Here is an 18,763-nt window from a genome sequence, read left to right on the forward strand (position 1 = left end):
AGACCTGGTTGCTTGTTTCTCTCACAACATCTGGCAACGCTGTTCCAAAGGAAGCCATGCACTAGCTGTTGTTTTCCTGTACATTCCTCCTTCCGACGGGGAAAAAGGAAGCCTCACAGCCGGGTTGACAGAGAGAGAAACCGTGTGTTTCTTCCCAAACTCACACGTAATTCGACTTGCGGGTCGCGCTCAAGAAATAACAAGCACAGTCTTTGTGACATGCAAACCTTTTCAGTGGTGGAGAACGCTGTATTTAAATATTCAAACAGATCTATAATGTTACAAAGTGCCATGGCAGCAGATCACATTTGAGCACAAGTGTGTTGCCTGCGATGTATGAGAAATTAAGGCAAGAGTTACTAAATAATTACTACAGTTAATATAGAAGTAGACACTAAGTAACTGTAGAATTAACTAGAACGCTCCTCCTCAGAGCACGGATCTCCGCCAATGTCTACCCAGGGCCCACAAACTTTGGAAGTCAGTCATAGCCACTTGGAATGGTAAAAAATAAAAACTTTTCAAAGAATGTTAACTAATCTTCTTAAAGAAGAATCTGAACATGTCCATGACAGTTCAAAAACCCAAAGTTTCTATTATTAATGTTAAACATTGTATTATTCTAGATTCTCATTTGTAATTTATAATTCTTATACAAAATAAAATGTTTTTATTGAGAAACAAGTGTATTTCTTTACAAATCAAGAAGAAAGAAATTTAAATGTAATAAAAATGTAATGTCGAATCGTGGATTAGGCGTATCGTGACACCCCTAATAAGGCCTTATATAAAAGGCTGCTGATTCACAAAATAACTTAAAGATATGAAAAAACAATGTCACATTTGTTCTACCTAGGGGTATAGTAAACTTTTGGGCTTTTGGTTCCAGCACTAATTATGACGTTCATTTAACGTGTGTGTGTGTGTGTGTGTGTGTGTGTGTGTGTGTGTGTGTGTGTGTGTGTGTGTGTGTGTGTGTGTGTGTGTGTGTGTGTGTGTGTGTGTGTGTGTGTGTGTGTGTGTGTGTTTGTTTTCAGCCAGTAAGCACAGTGCATCAAGTAATACCTTCCCTTACGGTAAGGAGCTGAGTCTAGCAATGAGATGGAACAGAGTGGACTTCGCCAGCAGTGAGATCTTCAATGATGACATCAACTGGATGGTATGATACAACATCACAACATACCTGCAGTGGTGTAAAGTAATTAACTACATTTACTCAAGAACTGTACTTAAGTATAATTTTTTGGATTTTTTACTTTACTGGAGTATTTCCCATTTTCAATACTTTTACTTCTACTCCACTACATCTCAGAGGCAAATATTGTACTTTTACTCCACTACAATTATTTAAAAATGTACTAGTTACTTTGCAGATTATTATATTTTAAAACACACATTAACCACTTTAGACCTATTTTATACATAGGCAATTTGAAAATACCAGATATACAAGCTCACAACACGTCACATCGCGGCACGTTGTGAACTTGTAGATCTGCTATTTTCAAACATTTTAGTGCTTTTACTTTTGGTACTTTAAGTATATTTTGATGCCAATACTTTTGTACTTTTACTCAAGTAACATTTTGAACACAGACCTTTTACTTGCAACAGAGTACTTCTACATTGTGGTATTGATACTTTTACACGTCCGTCCGTCCGTCCGTCCGTCCGTCTGTCTGTCTGTCTGTCTGTCTGTCTGTCTGTCTGTCTGTCTGTCTGTCTGTCTCTCTCTCTCTCTCTCTCTCTCTCTCTCTCTCTCTCTCTCTCTCTCTCTCTCTCTCTCTCTCTCTCTGTCTCTCTCTGTCTCTCAATTTCTCTCGCTGTCTTTCTCTCGCTCTCTCTCTCCCTTTTTTGTTTTCTGGTCTACAGCTTAAAAACAGTTAGATAACCTGTCCCTGTTTTACCTCCACTGTGTCCAACAGGATGAAGCTCTAGAGGACTGCATGATGTTCGCACTGTGCGATGGCAAGACACAGTTTGTACATCTGTTCATTGAGAAGAAGTTCAACATCGAGGAATACCTGACTTATGGCCTCCTGGAGAAGCTCTACAGCAGAGTGAAACGGGACACACTGGTCTACAAGCTGCTACTGGAACGCCTGAAGGAGCGACTGGGAACCTCAGACGCTGACTCTCTGGAAAAGATCAGCCTGGTTGAGGTGGGTTTAGGTTTAGACAAATCTATATTATAATCCTTGATCAGTGGTTCTGAGGAGATGACCTTCACTCACTACTTAATGCTGTAAGGTTGGTGGAGGGAATTAAACTAACAGCAAAATCTACTTATCTAACTATATAAATGGCGACCGACTTCCGCACCCTCGGTGGCGACACCCCACAGCTCTGTTATCGAATAAACAACGCACCGCCAGACCACATGTCGCCAACTGACTCGCCACGGCGGCCGCGCTGAATTTACGCCTCGCGTAGGGGACATCTCACTGCTCACTACACCTTTTCCACCGCGCAACATAATTAATTCTACTCACCAAATGTCGGACAAAACGGAAGGGGAGGCAGCTTCGTACCGTTTACCGTGCGCACGACCTCATCACCACAACAGCAGGCAGCCGCTGCGGGGGTTTTTTCCTTTTTTCCAAACTTTTTTTTTGGTCACCATTTTCTCCAGCCACCATTTCTGGTGTAACGTGCGGCAGCATGCGCTGGGTTGCCAGGTTTGCACAGCCAGCGCCAGAAACAAGCAACCACCTTCATGAAAAAAAAAAAAACACCGAAATGGTCCGCAATGTTCCAGGGGTGTCCCCGCGCGTCCCAACACTCCACAGGGGGTCAGTGGACCATCAGGGGGTCCGCGGACCCCCTGTGGACCCCCTGAAACATAACAAATATTATTTCTTCAAATTTTTTCCTTTTTCAAAAAAACTTTTCCACAGTTTTACTCCGGCGATTTGGGTCCCCCAATATACACACGGCCACGCTGGGCCCCGTGCGCGGCTGGGGTTGAGGGGGGCGTAGCCCCCCGAAACTCTAGTTGTAATATAAAGTGTGTAATGTATTGGTGTATATAACAGAATAATATAATCTTGATAATTCTGTTAAACATATAATATACTGTATGAATATTTTGTTCTGAAGAAAAAAGAAAGCAATAGTAAAGCCACTTGATTTGAGAGGAAATGTGTTCTTTGTGACAGGATTGTATCATGTCCTCTTCTTTGCCTCTTCTCTGTCTCTCCAGGTGTCAGGTGTCTTGAAGAAGTTCATGGTTGATGTGGAGACTTTCTACTTCTTTGTTCTGGGTCTAAAACGCTTCACCTCAGGAAAGAAGGCTCTGGAGGTATTCTTCTGAATATATAATACTGTTATGTTCTTTCATCCAGTGGCGTCAGTTCAGCAAAAGCTAGGGTATGGCAGCATGCACGCGACCTCATGCACGCGCACGCAGCGCGCGTGCATGAGGTCACCCCTGCTTCGCGCGCGCGCAAAATTTTTGTGCGGTTCTGGGCGGGTTGGGTTCGTTTTTTTCCAGTTTTTGGTTACTTTATTTCGGTTTTAGGGTTAGGATTCGGGTTAGGTTAGGGTTATGTTATTTAATTCTTATTTTTGCCTGATTTTCCCGATTTATTATCAAAAAAGTACTTTTTTTTTTTTCTCCCCTGGAGCCAGGGTATGGCAGCTGCAATAGCCTGCCATACCCAATTGACGCCCCTGCTTTCATCCTCTCTTTAAATGTGAACACTAGCGTGCCTGTTCTGGAGTTGAACCCTCAGCAGCAGATCTACAAGCTCACAATGTGCAGTGTTGTGACGTGTTGTGAGCTGGTAGATGGGCTATTTGTGTGAACATATTTGGTGCAGAGGAAAATAAGTTGGGGGCCCTAGTAATGACCTCTGGGGGACTCCGGTAATAGGGTTTAAGGGGTTAATAGCAGTTTAATAGTTAGTAGCCAGCCTCTACTATGCTTTAATATTATAATAATCTGTTACAGTTTGTTTTATCAAATTCGATTAAATAACTGCTTTCTTCAGTTTAAATGAATGAAGGCCTGATCAGTAATATAAATGTAAACAAATAGCCCTGGAGAAACTCAGGTCTTGATACAATTACTAACAGTATAAACAACATATACATGATTTGTAAGCTGTGTTTTCTGTATTCTGTTAATGTTGGTAATGTTTGTAAACATTGGAGTAAAACATACATATATTTTTGATTGATGATGGGTTTAGATATTTGCAAATAGCATATTTTTCAAATCAAACTCTTTAAGAATATAAGCCTAATATATCAGTTCAAAACAATCCCAGATTGAGCCTTCATACAGGAACCTGACCTGTCAATTCCCCTGGACTCATCTCTTTATCTGGGCTGTCCTACAGAACGACAGTGACAGCGCTGTCTTCTTCTGGGAGAAAGAGGTAAAACACATGATGAGAAGGCTGAAAGATTTATTTTTAAATTATTATTGTAGAGTATGGAGTCTATAATGAGCCCTCTGTGTCTGTCTGTCTGTCTGTCTGTCTGTCTGTCTGTCTGTCTGTGTGTGTGTGTGTGTGTGTGTGTGTGTGTGTGTGTGTGTGTGTGTGTGTGTGTGTGTGTGTGTGTGTGTGTGTGTGTGTGTGTGTGTGTGTGTGTTCTCTCTCTCTCTCTCTCTCTCTCTCTCTCTCTCTCTCTCTCTCTCTCTCTCTCTCTCTCTCTCTCTCTCTGTCTCTCTGTCTCTCTGTCCCTCTGTCTCTCTGTCCGTCTCCCAGGCAGAGGACTCAGTGCTGAATGCTCTGAGTGCCTGTAAGATGCTTAGAGAGATGTCAAAGTCGGAACATGGGACGGACACCAAACAGAGCTCCATGACAGAGCTGGCACAGAAGTTTGCGGACAAGGCACATGGTGAGACCTTGAATAAATCATCAAACCTTTTAGGTTGTGGCTCCTATGGAGACTAAGTCAACTTTGGAAACATTGGAACATGGAATGGAAATATATGTTTCATAATGAATATATTGTCATTCTAATTATTTCCAATAAATGAATAGTACGTCTTTCTTATGATTTTCCTGTGTGCTGTCTTCCTAACCTCAGGTACATTGAGCTCATGTTACGAGACCGATGGGAGTCACTCCTTTGAGCTGCTCAAGAGAGAGTCTCCAGTATGGAACACAAACTGCTTCAAGTTCTGCAAAGCTGTTGAATCACACCTCTTCTTCAACCATGATGGATTAGAGGTTGGTCTATCTCTGTCTGGCTGGTTCAGCTGGTATCTTCAACAATCTTGGTTTCAGCCACTTTAATGACTTTAACTTTAATTATAATATTAAAATTAAAATGAAAAGTGAAAATAGTGGAGGCACATATTTCTGTCAGCCTGGAATCCAGACTGAATCACTACGTTCAGCGTTTGTTAGTTTTTTCACTTCATTCCTCAGTCTGGGACTCTTCCTACATGAAAGGTTCTGATTTGTCTGTGGGCGGGGCGGGACCAGTGCCTTCCAATGTAAAATTCAAGTCATTTCACTTCCTACTGTGATTCATTGAGCAGTATCCAATTAGCAATGACGTTCCTACATAACAGGTGACGTTCTGAAAGGAAGACTGACAAACTGAGTCAAGTGAACAAAACAAAAAAATACGTAGTTAATCAGTCTGAATTCCAGGTTATATTTCTGTGGCCTCCTGGCAGCGTGCGTAGTGGCACTGATTAGAACCACGCACGCACGCACGCACGCACGCACGCACGCACGCACACACACACACACACACACACACACACACACACACACACACACACACACACACACACACACACACACACACACACACACACACACACACACACACACACACACACTTAGTTAATCCCAATAGTTTAGCCTGAAATGGTTTTGGAAAATACTGTAACTTGTGTAAATCATATGATATACACATCTGTGTGTCACATTAACCCAGTGGTTCTCCACCGTTTTTCTTGACAACCTTTGACTATTTCTGACAATATAATGACCCAAAAATGCACGGCCCTTTGGCGCCCCCTCAGTGGGAAACAGAACCCACAGAAACAGCTGAAAACAGACGTCCTCACGCCCCTGATCTTTGGTGCCCCCCAAGTGTGTGTGTGTGTGTGTGTGTGTGTGTGTGTGTGTGTGTGTGTGTGTGTGTGTGTGTGTGTGTGTGTGTGTGTGTGTGTGTGTGTGTGTGTGTGTGTGTGTGTGTGTGTGTGTGTGGTGGGGACCATGAACTCATGACCCTACACAGTATCAGCTAAAATAGACCGTTCTGCTTCTCAGTCTCTGCTGTCTCAGGCTTGGCGGGGTGACATGAAGAAGGACACAGCAGTGTGGAAAGTCCTTCTCACCCTTTTCTGCCTTCCACTCTGCTACACCAACCTCATCTCCTACAGGTTAGCTCCCAGCCTTACATGTTTAACACAATAACACACTTGTTGTCCCATATGCATATTATACTTGTTACCAAAACTATGCATTAATTCACTTTGTTTAAGACTAAGTTGAGTGGGTTTATGATGATACTCTACCTTGCAGGGAACCAGATGAAATACAACAATGGATTAATAGTTGTAGCAAGGAGCCCAAGCCTTCATTTGTCGTATCAAGATGGCGTCAGTTCTGGAGTGCTCCGGTCACTTCCTTTTTGGGAAATGCAGTGATGTACTTCCCCTTCCTCTTCCTGTTTACCTACGTCCTGCTGGTGGACTTTAAGCCACCTCCCCCTAGTGGGCCTGGGCCGTCCATCAGTGAATATGTGCTGTACTTCTGGGTGTTCACCTTCTTCTGTGAGGAGATCTATGAGGTGAGCATTTCCTGTGTTAACACACACTCCCACTCATCCAATAAATACCTGCGTAAAGTACAACAGTGGAATGATGTTTAAATCGTGTCATTAAAGGTATATTATGTAACTTTGCCTTGTTTACAAAACATACCAAAAATCTGATACATGAGCTCGTGACCTGTACAGTACTGTACAGTTCTCTCTCTCTCTCTCTCTCTCTCTCTCTCTCTCTCTCTCTCTCTCTCTCTCTCTCTCTCTCTCTCTCTCTATGTATATGTATATATGTGTGTGTGTGTGTGTGTGTGTGTGTGTGTGTGTGTGTGTGTGTGTGTGTGTGTGTGTGTGTGTGTGTGTGTGTGTGTATGTATGTATGTATGTATGTGTATATATATATATATATATATATATATATATATATATAAATAAATTGATCTAATTGCTGTATTTTGGTGTTTCCATTCTTATTTTGGCAGACAGGACGCATTTGGGCGTTACCTTTTGAGAGTGTCTAAGTTCCAAACAATATTTAAAAAACTGCTTTTTTGCTAATCAGCTTTTTCAGACTATTTTGAATCTTTAATTTTTGTCCACACTGTTTAGGAGGATGTAAATTCAATAATTTCACTGCCGGCAACGTTGCCACAGCTGTAATGTAAGGCAGCCTAAATGTGGTTACAAGTGACAGCTATATTACATTTGCTTAGAGGGTGGGTGGACCGACCGCGGCAGACCGTTGGCCGCGGTCACAAACGTAACATTCGGACCTGCCACATCCAAACTGGGCACAAACACTGCTCAGGGGTCTGCCATGAAAATAGCCACACCAAAAAAAAACTAAATTGGGCTCTACAGCAGTGTTTAACACTTCAAATGTCAATAACTCAGTGACCGTCCACTAGTGATGCGCGGGTTGACCCGTAACCCGCGGGACCCGCGGGTCAACCCGCGGCGCGGGTGGGTCGAGTCAGAATTTCAAGGCAATTATGCGGGCTGCGGGTGAGCGGGTCAGCCGCTCTCACACGCAAATAATAAATAAAAAATCACATGCTCTAGTTTTGTATTTATTCCTAATAAGAATAAGAATAATAACAATAAAACAGTTTGAATACACTGGGGGATTATTTTCTAACCATGATTTTACAGAATAAAAAAAGAATCGCGGGTCGCGGGGCGGGTTGAGCCATAGATTTATATATGGGTTCGCGGGGCGAGTTGAGGCGGGTTGGGTTCCGTGGCGGGGCGGGGCGGGTCATGAAAAAACCCGACCCGCGCATCACTACCGTCCACATAGCTGAGTTCTTATGAATGTGTTCTGAAAGCTGCTGGTAGGAACAGTTCTGCACACAATAATGCAGGTGTGCATACGAACATCTGGGGGGTTCTTGGGGGCCCCTGAGGGGTGAAACATAAATTATAGGCTGCCTGTGCATGTGACACATTCAGCTGATTGTCTATCAGCTTGATTCAGTTTGATTGATGTGTTTATGAACTTTCAGGTATTCTTCATGTGCGACTTTACTCCACGCCAGAGGATGAAGCTTTACATGCAGGATATCTGGAACGTGTATGACATCACTGCCATCCTTCTCTTCATTATTGGTCTCATCTGCAGGTTGGTACACATTATTAATTATTAAGTACTATAGTACTCCAGATTGTGACATAAGCAAGGACAGAAAACAACAGCAAGAAAAAACAGTAAATATTGTGTGTGTAATGACTTTGGCATCAGGACCCATAATCGTCATTAATGGAGCTCAAGTGTTCATAAGACTCCAGCACCATGCAATCATATTGGTGTGTGTAATGTTACAACACAATGAAATACGAGGTAAAGCTGTTAAACATGAGCCTATGGCTGCCTCTGCCTGTGCAGATACACATACAGTAGTGATTATCGACTAGTTTATATTTGTGATGTATTTATTTAGGTTATTCAGCCACTCCACATAGTGCCTTCTGGCCTCCTGTTTTGCACAAAATGCCACAAATCTTGAACACAGCATTCAATTACTGTGAAACTCCCAGTAGGCCAAGGAAGAAACTCCACATTTCTCAAATTGACCTCATGTTGGCGCTAGGGCATTCACCGAATAGTCGAATATTCTAATATTCGACCATCAAACCACTATTCGACCACTGTAAATCAAAGTACATTATTCGGATTTTTTTTTTTATATGATTGTATTTATTTTATTTTTATTTTTTTGCAGTGGCTTTTCTACAGCAGCTATGAGCTCTGGTGTTGGTAGTTCTCCTAATCCATTCATGGTTGATTGTTGTCAAATCATTTAATACTGTATGTGACGTTGAGCCGTCACTCAATGTAGGTGGTGGCGCGCTGAAACAGCAGCGCTCATAGAGATTTTCTTTTTTTTTAAGCAGAAAGAAACATCGCTCTACGCTCAATGGTGACAACTACAGTACTTGAATAAATGTACTTAGTTACTTTCCACCACTGATAGATCATATGGCATCTTAGCCTTGAAACGACCAGACCGAAGGATGGACATAACTGGTTGTTGTTGAACATAGATAGGATAGGCTTGAACAATCATTTTCTGACTTATTCCAAGTTAAATTAACTGAATGAATAAGTTCGCTACGTTTCTTTTCAACCAGCACAACCAGCTTATGCTCCGGTGTTGTACCGAAAATAGCAGATCTACAAGCTCACAACACGTCCATCCGTGAGGCAATGTGCAGTTGTAGATCTGATTGGGAACAGCTGCTAAACTTTAGACCAATCAGACCCACAATTTTGTGTTTTATTCAAAACAGACTTTTTGCTCCAACTCCCACACCTTTTGTCCAAAACTCACAAACCGGTAGACATTTATATCTGAAGTCATGTGATCAAGATGTATCAGTCATGTTTCTCATATACCATTCCAGTTGTCTATAATTGTCTTACAACGTTTGCAGGCTCTATGTCTATGGCAACCTGGCCTTTTCTAGTTCCTTAATTAGCTAGCAATGAAAATACTTGTTTTCTTATTGTTAACGTTCTAGTCATGCAGCCTACGTTACCCAGAGTCTCTGGGTGCCGTAGGCTACGTTATCTGGCATCTGGCAGGTTTGATATCTGAAGCTGTCGCTGACTGGAAATCATGCAGAATTAACTGGGTTGTAACCGAGAGCAGAGACGTGCTACAGCCAGTTTGATTGTGTAAACTAGTTATTATAACCTTTATTACAGACGCACTGTCTGTCAGTCTGTCTGTCTGTCTGTCTGTCTGCCATCCACTCGATCACATACGTAGACACATGCCTATAATGCCTGTGCATTAACACCATGATTGAAGTAAATAGAGAACTAAGCGAAATGCCGGAACAGTCATGATAATCTTGTAATCATAAAAATAGGAGTTTGTTTAAAATGATTATGTATTTGTTCTGCTCGTGTGCTTCAGGATGTTTGAGTGGTCGTATGACTTTGGACGATGTGTCCTGTGTATCGACTACATGGTCTTCACACTCCGTCTCATTCACATCTTCGCTATTCACAAACAGATGGGACCAAAAATCATCGTTGTTGGAAAGATGGTAAGATATAAGACAGATATTAATGTTCTTTTGTCACTCTGTGCGGGTAGCATTGTTCACTGATATCATAATATCATAATAACATAACATACACTAGCTCTGTTTGTGACGTCTCCCTCCAGGATGAGATCCCGCTGTGTGAAGCTCTGGCGGAGGGAAGACAATGTCCAATTCTTACCTTTTGTGAACATCGATTCCAAAATGTAAATGTAGTCCAGCAATTCTACAGATGTCTGTTTAGTTGTTTTTCTGAAAAGGAAAAGGTTATTGATCGGTTATAACACACTTTTAAATGTCTTATTTAGTCATTTAGTCATTTAGTCACCATGTGCTTTGATTTTAAGACCTAAAGGAAGTTGCTGCCCCATCGGCAGCAGTACTCACCCCAGGTCGTTTGTTGAACATCTTTTTTTTCCCTAATCAACCTCTCTCTTCACATCCTTGGACATTAACCAAAAAGGGGAAGGTCACACACAGGATAAATAAACACTAAATGTCTTGTTTCTGTTCAGATGAAAGATGTCTTCTCATTCTTCTTCTTCCTGGGGGTGTGGATAGTGGCATATGGAGTAGCCAATCAGGCACTGCTCTATTCCTACGACCCCAACCCAGAACGTATCTTCCGTCGAGTGTTCTACAGACCTTACCTGCACATCTTTGGACATTTTCCTGTTGAGGAAGTAGATGGTGTGTGTGTGTGTGTGTGTGTGTGTGTGTGTGTGTGTGTGTGTGTGTGTGTGTGTGTGTGTGTGTGTGTGTGTGTGTGTGTGTGTGTGTGTGTGTGTGTGTGTGTGTGTGTGTGTGTGTGTGTGTGTGTGTGTGTGTGTGTGTGTGCGCGCGCGTGCATGCATATTCTGCACAAAATGTGGTTGGTTACCACAGCTCTATAGCAATGATTACTGTCACAATATAGAGATTTCACTTTTTAACTAAAAACATTTTGTTTTAACTATATACTGTATAAATTACTTACAATACCTTTAAAATGCCATGGACCATTAACTTATCTTATGTGTAAGTTTCAATTTCAGTTTGAGACTTGTATGCTGACTGTTGAAATATTCAACCATTAAATGTATTATTATTATTATTACCCTTATTATTAATTACCCTTATTATTATTATTATTATTATTATTACCCTTATTATTATTACATTTACCCTTATTATTATTATTATTATTATTATTATTATTGTTGTTAATATTGTTATTTTAATCTAAGTGCGATTACCTTGGGACATGGCCGACAACTGCACTGACAACGTGACACAGATAGAGGGCGGTGCTGAGCCATGCAGGAGCGAGTACAACAACTGGCTGGTGATCATTCTGCTGGTGCTTTTCCTGCTGGTCACCAACATACTGCTCATCAACCTGCTCATCGCCATGCTCACGTAGGTACCCTGTTGTATCTGTTAGCCATCTTCCTTCTGTCTGTCTGTGACTCCATTAATGTCACTCTGTCTCTATTTACTGAACTCAGCTCTTCTCTCCTCTCATCATATCATTAGTGTGGTCCACAGTAACCTTGTAGGCATGTATGAGGGAACACACACACACACACACACACACACACACACACACACACACACACACACACACACACACACACACACACACACACACACACACACACACACACACACACACACACACACACACACACACACACACACAGCAGTCTGTGATGGAAACCTGTGGTGTAGTGCTCTTAAAACAAAACACCACATACAGTATGATGACTGCAAAATCCAATCAACCCCAAATATGATTTAATAGTTTGTTGTTTTGTCCCTTCATCCCTCCATGCAGCAAGACCTTTGAGATGGTGCAGGATAAGAGCGACCACTACTGGAAGTCCCAGCATTACAACCTCATCATGGAGTACCAGTCCCGTCCTGTTTTGGCTCCTCCGTTCATCTTCTTCTCCCACCTTCATGTCTTCTTCTCTTTTTTAAAGAAGAAAATCCACAAGGAGCCTTCCAGGGACAGTACTGACGGTATTGACTAAGTATTTGATTTAGATTAAATAAAACAATAACACATGTTTTATCTTTAGTAAAAGGTTATAGTGTGATTTGACCACTGGGTGAAGTCTTGAACAAAAGAGAATCATTGATAACTGTCTATTGTATTGTGAGCGCCTGAATGAATGAATGAATGAATGAATGAATGATTTTGTGTGAAACTGGTCATTTGTACAAAATGGTCTGTGTAACTGCTTTTAGTAAAGCATCTACCCAATATAACATCGATTATTAATCAATTGATTAATTGATCCATTAATCAATAGATTTTTTAAATTGTTGACATTGTCTATAGGCCCAAACTCAGCTCACAGCTGCTGAGATATTGTGTAAATGATGTTGATGGTGCATGATAATAATTTAACCTTTCCCCCAATGGTTAGATGAGAAGCTGAGGGAGAGAGGGGAGAACAGGAGGGCGATAGTCATTAAGAAGTGGGAGAAGAAGCAGAAGGAGGAGTTCCTCCTGAGGGAGACAGAGAGAAGCAGTGACTCTGAGAGGATTAAGCAGATTTCTGACAAGTAAGATGACAATGACCAGAGGTGGACACTGATGGAGTACATTTACTTGAGTACTGTACTGTACTTTACTTGAGTATTTGTATTTTTGGATACTTATGACTTTCACTGCACTACAAGACAAATATTGTGACTTTTGACTCCACTGCATTTCTAGGAATGAAAGTGTAGTAATGAGTTTTGAGTTGTGCGTGTACTTTGAGTTTTACTTTGTCTTAAAACTGCACCACTGAAATGTGTTGTGCTGTGTTGTGTTGTGTTTGTTGTGTTGTGTTGTGTTTGACAGAGTGGACAATGTGCTGAAACAAGTGACTGACAGCACAGATATTGACCAGAGGAGGTGAGATGATAAATAATAAAGAAATAAATACTTTATGTGATTTCACTTCATGTCAATAATTAAATTCACCATAAACCTGAACCTTGTATGAGGACCTATTATTGTAAATTGTACTTCCCTGTAGGGGAACTGCACTGTTTCCATGTCTTTCTAAATGAAGTGCTTCAATCAATCAATCAATCAATCAATCAATCAATCAATCAATCAATCCATGTACTGAACTGTGTGTGTGTGTGTGTGTGTGTGTGTGTGTGTGTGTGTGTGTGTGTGTGTGTGTGTGTGTGTGTGAGCACATTAGCTTGCTGATTAGCATGAGCCAACTTTGTAGGAATTTGCTACATCTCAACATATGTGATACGAGAGGCTAGAAAGACCTGGTGTTGAGGTGTGGATAGGGGCTGTCAACGTGGTATTCTGTGGGCAGTGTATATAGTTTAAAAACAATGTGTAGAGTTTAGTTGTATAACTATCTAAACATTGGCACAACATCCACCACAGGACATGACAGCGTGGTTACATAATATAGCCAAACTCACATCTTTCCATCACCCTTTGTCATTTGTGTTCCTGAAACAAGATTGACAAAACAGACAGATTTATGGCCAAATACAATGGGTCACAAACTTTTTCACGTCAAGGACCCCCAAATTAACACTTATTAGCCCAATGTTGGTCCATCAGTGTAACAGTTCAGTAACATTGTACTGAACTGTAGCAACTCAACCTCATTTTAATCATCATCTAATGAGATGCAGCAGCTTCCCACAATGTGTCACTATTCTGTGCATTCTCTAGATGTAGGCCTATGTGTGGAATAGTATTTTACTTCAACATCAATCAATCAATCAATCAATCAATCAATCAATCTGTGTGTGTTTTGGCAGAGTGGACAGAATGGAAAAACAACTGACTTCTTTGGAGGCCAAGGTAACGTCCAGATGTTTATTCAAACCTCTTCTCTCCTCAGTGTGTAACCATTATTCTGTTTGATCTGTAATGAATCCTCATAGAACAGTTTACTACACATGTTGTCCACCGTTCTGTCAAAGAGTTAATTTAAATGTTGACATTCATATGCTGTTTTTACTGTTTGTGTCCACTAGGTGGAGAATGCTCTCAGTCAGATCTTGGAAGCTTTGGCCAAAGCACCCTGGACCAAACCCCCGTCAACCTAAACATCCTGGAGGTTGTGGGTTCGAATCCAGCGTGCTGCATCGGCCTTTGTCGAGCGTCTACACCAACACGATTGACCCATGTTCTGGGAGGGAAGCCGGGGGGGGGGGGATTTTTGTCACTGTATGTACTCCTACAGGCTGAGGGGGGTGGGATGAGTAGGACGAAGGCTCTACATCCTCCTGGTGGGGGCTCCTCACTGGCAGGTGAGTCAGTAGGATACAACAGCATGTGACAACACACAAGTAAATTGAGGAGAAAAGGGGGGTAAAAGAAAAAAGTTAAAAAAAAAAGAACATGACACATGCCTGCTTCTCTATAGCACCATTTCTCAACCTGTGGGCCGGCGCCCTCTGGTGGGCCGTGGGGATATTGCAGGTGGGCCCAAATATTTGGCAAGACTTTAATGAGAATATAACCTTAATTTTTCAAACAAAATGTCATGGTATCTTTTTCCTTTAAAACAAAAACAAAAACAAAAAACTGTGAAACAAAAAAAAAAAAAAACTGTGTGGAGCTTATATTTACAAAAACTGGATTTGTAACTTTAGTTTGAAAAAAACTATCTATGGCTTATATTTTGAAAAAACGAAAACAAATACTACATCTGGGGGCAACTATGTAGATGCTTTTATTTTGAAAAACATTTTTTGGTGATGTATGGGACTTTTTTAACTGGTTTTGGGGATTTAATTTTGAAAAGAAAACAATGTGAGGGGGTTTTATTTTTAAAAGAAAAAAAAATGGGGATTGTTAAAAATGTATGGAACTTTTCTTTTTTTCTTTTTTTAACTGGGTTCGGACATTTTATTTTGGAAAAACTATAGATGTTATTGTGGAGCTTTCATTTAGAAAAACAAGATCATACAATAATATACAAGCTCACAACGCGTCGCCTTGTGAGCTTGTAGATCTGCAATTTTCAAACATTTTAGTACTTTTACTTTTATGTACTTTAAGTATATTTTGATGTCATTACTTTTTTACTTTTACTCAAGTAACACTTTGAACACAGGCCTTTTACTTGTAAGGGCGCGCTCCCACCACACTTTTATTTTACCTCTGGGGCGGAATCTGCCAATGCCTTGTCAATGCAAATGTGTGGATTCATGGTCTTGTGGATTTTTTCCAAGAATCCAAGTATTGCTACTTTTACTTAAGTAAAATATCTGAGTACTTTCTCCACCACTGCTTATATAAACCATTTGTGCCTATGGTATATAATCGTCCTTCTCCTCACAATCATGTCATCATTGTGTTTGAGTATCAATATTATTGTATTCAATTGATTACTTTAATAAAACCATAAGCATGAGTGTGTTTATAACTGGTGTTTTGTCCTGAGGAGAATGTTGGATTTTTGCGTTTGGTTATATATGAGTTATATGAACTATAAGGATCATTTGGTTATATATGAGTAATATTAACTATAAGGTTCATTTGGTTATATATGAGTTATATTAACTATAAGGTTCATTTTGTTAGTAGACACTGACACTGGTTTAGCCGAACTGGCTAAACCCACTCATTTGGGCTTTAGGACTAGGCAGGGGGCATTCCCCCGCAAAAGTTGCTATTTTGGGTCACCTGCCTTACTCACAAAACATCTGCACTACCCGTTACATTGTGCATAGTGGTTTGGGCGTTACAATTATAAAACCAATCACTGTGCCAGTCAGATGCCACATGTAATAGTACCTCTCCTTTCTCCCTGTCTGCAGTGTTGCCTGGTCTGATTATTATAAGCCACATTGGGCTTGTTTTTCTGAAGTTGCTTGTAAATAATGGTAGAACGGCTGTGAGCTTGTAGACCGTCTATTTTCAAATAGCCAATATATATATATATATATATATATATATATATGAATATGCACATTGTTTAATCGCCAACATATATAGGTTTGAAGTGCTCATGTGGCCTATTATAGTTGCTTCTTTTGGACTTTTTTTCATAGACCAGGGCCCTATTTCACAAAAGCAGAATTAGGGCTTAAGCCTGGCTTTAACACCTACCCTGGCTTAATTTGGCCAGGATTTGCGATGAATCAGTTTCATGAAAGCTGAACTATCTTGCCAGATTAGTTTAGCCAGTTCACCCTGGCTAAGTTTATCCATGTCTAGATTTCACAAAAGAAAATTGACGCAATCCTGCCTTAGTTACCATGGCAATTTAGCTGTGAAGTTAGCCTGGTCAGGAGCAGGCTAACAGCCAAGCTTAATTAATCCAGTGCCTTGTTCTTCAAGTTTTTCCACAGTTAATTCAACACATGTGTTTGTATATGAACTCATTTTAATGATCCTGCGTTCAAATAAAATGAAATCAATAGAGGATATGCGCATGCTTAAAGTGAATGGCACATCGAGTGGCAAAGCGAGTGGCAAAGCAACATGCAAAGTGAGTTTAACATTGTTTAATGTTGTTTAATGCAATCAGATATGACTTTTCTGTTTGCATGGGCTGTCAAGGCCAGAAAGTATTTATTTGACACTCAGTAGGCATTCCTGCATAACTTCCGGGTTTGATGATGATGTCACACGCATATCCTCTATACAATAAGATATAATCAATTTAATTATATTACTGAAATAGTGTGTGACCATGAATCATAATTGTTTCACGATGACTCATGTGATGTCTCCATGACTATTTCAGTGGACGAATAACTATGTAGCCTAGCCTACTGTACGTTAATGAGAGATGGCATGTTTCTGCAGGCCTATAAAAATAAATGAAACACGGCCGCAATAAATAGATCCAGGGAGAAAGCGTGGCAAACTACACGATGCAGGAGGTTACAACATCAATGAACAAAAACTTTCACAAAATACATAAATATTCCCAGGACCCTTGATAAACCCCCCCATTATATATTGACCTATAATTTAATGTGCAGGTGTCATTAAATTATAATACTCACTGGATCATCATCATCTGCTGGCTCAGCAAGTAGAACGGTGCTGCCTGACTACTAGAAAGGCAAAGGCTCCAAGCATAACATTATGTTGACTATCATTTATCTCTTTGATACTACCTTAAGAGCTGTGTTTAGAGTAACATGTACTGTACCTGCCACCTTAAGTGCTCAATGCATTGTGGGGCGTTCATTCAGCAGCCCTTTTAACATAACCTCGGTCCCAGCCTCACTCATCTGCGAAAAGAAGATTGCTTTTAACCCTATGGTAGCAGAGAGCGGTGGTGAATCCAGTTCACCTGCAACAAACTACCAGTGTGCGTCTTTGATTACTGTAAGTGCATTGTTTAGTTATAGTAATGTCTACTGTATTCTTACCATGCTTAGGATAAGTAGTTTATCTGAGTTACTGCCGTTTCTATGTTTGCTGCTCTGATTGACAGTGAGTGTTTGGTTCAGTGCGTGCCTTAAGCCCACTTCATTATACCTCATTTGGGATGTGATGTTTATGTATCATTTAAGAGAGTAGCTACATGTAGGACCGATGTATGTGTGCATTTATATGTTTAAGCACTTTACAGCAAGTCAGGTCTATGATATGTTTGGACATGTGTATTCCACGGGCGTCGCCATTACGTCCCATGCCACAGCTGCGTCAGCCCTTTGATGTCCAATTAAGCCACTTTAGGGCAGTGCAAGGCTGCAGTGATTACTATTGGAGTCGTTGGTTTATGTTTGATGCTAGTGAGCAGCTTGTATGGAAAGGTGTTGTAATGTTTATGGTGAAGTTAATGCACTTGTTAGAGATAACAGATAAGTGCTATTTATATCTGACCACATAGGCTACTGTGATAACCTATTTACCTCAGTCAGTGTATGTGCATGCCTAGTATATTGCATACTATATTATTGCAGTATTGTGATATATTGTGATGTAAGTTGAATGGTATTTGTACTTACACAAGTTATTGTTCTTTTCTGTATTTACTGCAGAGAGAGAGAGAGAGACGGCCCTCTCAATCACGCTTTAGGCAGCAGTACCAAGTGTCGGCCAGTAGGTCTCAATGGAAGAGTAGGGAGACTACCACAAACCACTGACTACATTGTATTAACACACACTAAAATAACACAGTAGTCATTAAAATAAGTGCAGGATTTTACAGTTTGTTAGTCAATTATGTTCAAAAGTCAAACTGGACTAAACTCATCAACATTGACACCACTTTTAATACAGTTTTCATTTGTGTTCAGTTGAACTTCCAAGTCTTTACCCACACTGTAGTGACAAAATCCTAAGTGTATGGAACATAATGTTGCTATAGTTTGCAGAGAATCACAGCAACATACTGTAAAAAATGCTGTCATTGGAATGACGGGTAGTGTGATCGTGTGCATTCCATCGTGTGTGTGTGTGTGTGTGTGTGTGTGTGTGTGTGTGTGTGTGTGTGTGTGTGTGTGTGTGTGTGTGTGTGTGTGTGTGTGTGTGTGTGTGTGTGTG

At 40.7% G+C, this 18,763-nt stretch overlaps 2 protein-coding genes across 2 annotated transcripts in view; both read left to right on the top strand.

Moving 5' to 3' along the window:
* Positions 1-1,096: 1,096 nt before the first annotated feature.
* LOC311036969 (transient receptor potential cation channel subfamily M member 5-like) lies at positions 1,097-13,184 on the top strand (the record flags this gene model as incomplete). The annotated part of the gene is made up of 15 exons (XM_084045975.1): positions 1,097-1,159; positions 1,926-2,162; positions 3,203-3,301; positions 4,344-4,382; positions 4,716-4,848; positions 5,041-5,183; positions 6,243-6,355; positions 6,498-6,765; positions 8,244-8,359; positions 10,161-10,293; positions 10,806-10,980; positions 11,517-11,688; positions 12,107-12,294; positions 12,705-12,843; positions 13,127-13,184. 15 exons carry the CDS (start codon positions 1,097-1,099, stop codon positions 13,182-13,184), a joined length of 2,076 nt encoding a protein of 691 aa, XP_083902101.1.
* A 307-nt stretch (positions 13,185-13,491) lies between these two features.
* LOC311036970 (ras-related GTP-binding protein D-like) overlaps positions 13,492-18,763 on the top strand; it is a gene marked incomplete at its 5' end in the record, with an annotated part of 74,304 nt that continues 69,032 nt past the window's right edge. Inside the window, 2 exons of the mRNA XM_084045976.1 lie at positions 13,492-13,504; positions 14,284-14,373. Coding sequence (XP_083902102.1) covers positions 13,492-13,504; positions 14,284-14,373 — 103 coding nt within the window. The remainder of the gene's footprint in view (positions 13,505-14,283; positions 14,374-18,763) is intronic.

This window comes from Gymnoscopelus microlampas, assembly GCF_963454915.1.
Source record: "Gymnoscopelus microlampas genome assembly, chromosome: 20".
Classification (NCBI taxonomy): Eukaryota; Metazoa; Chordata; class Actinopteri; order Myctophiformes; family Myctophidae; genus Gymnoscopelus; species Gymnoscopelus microlampas.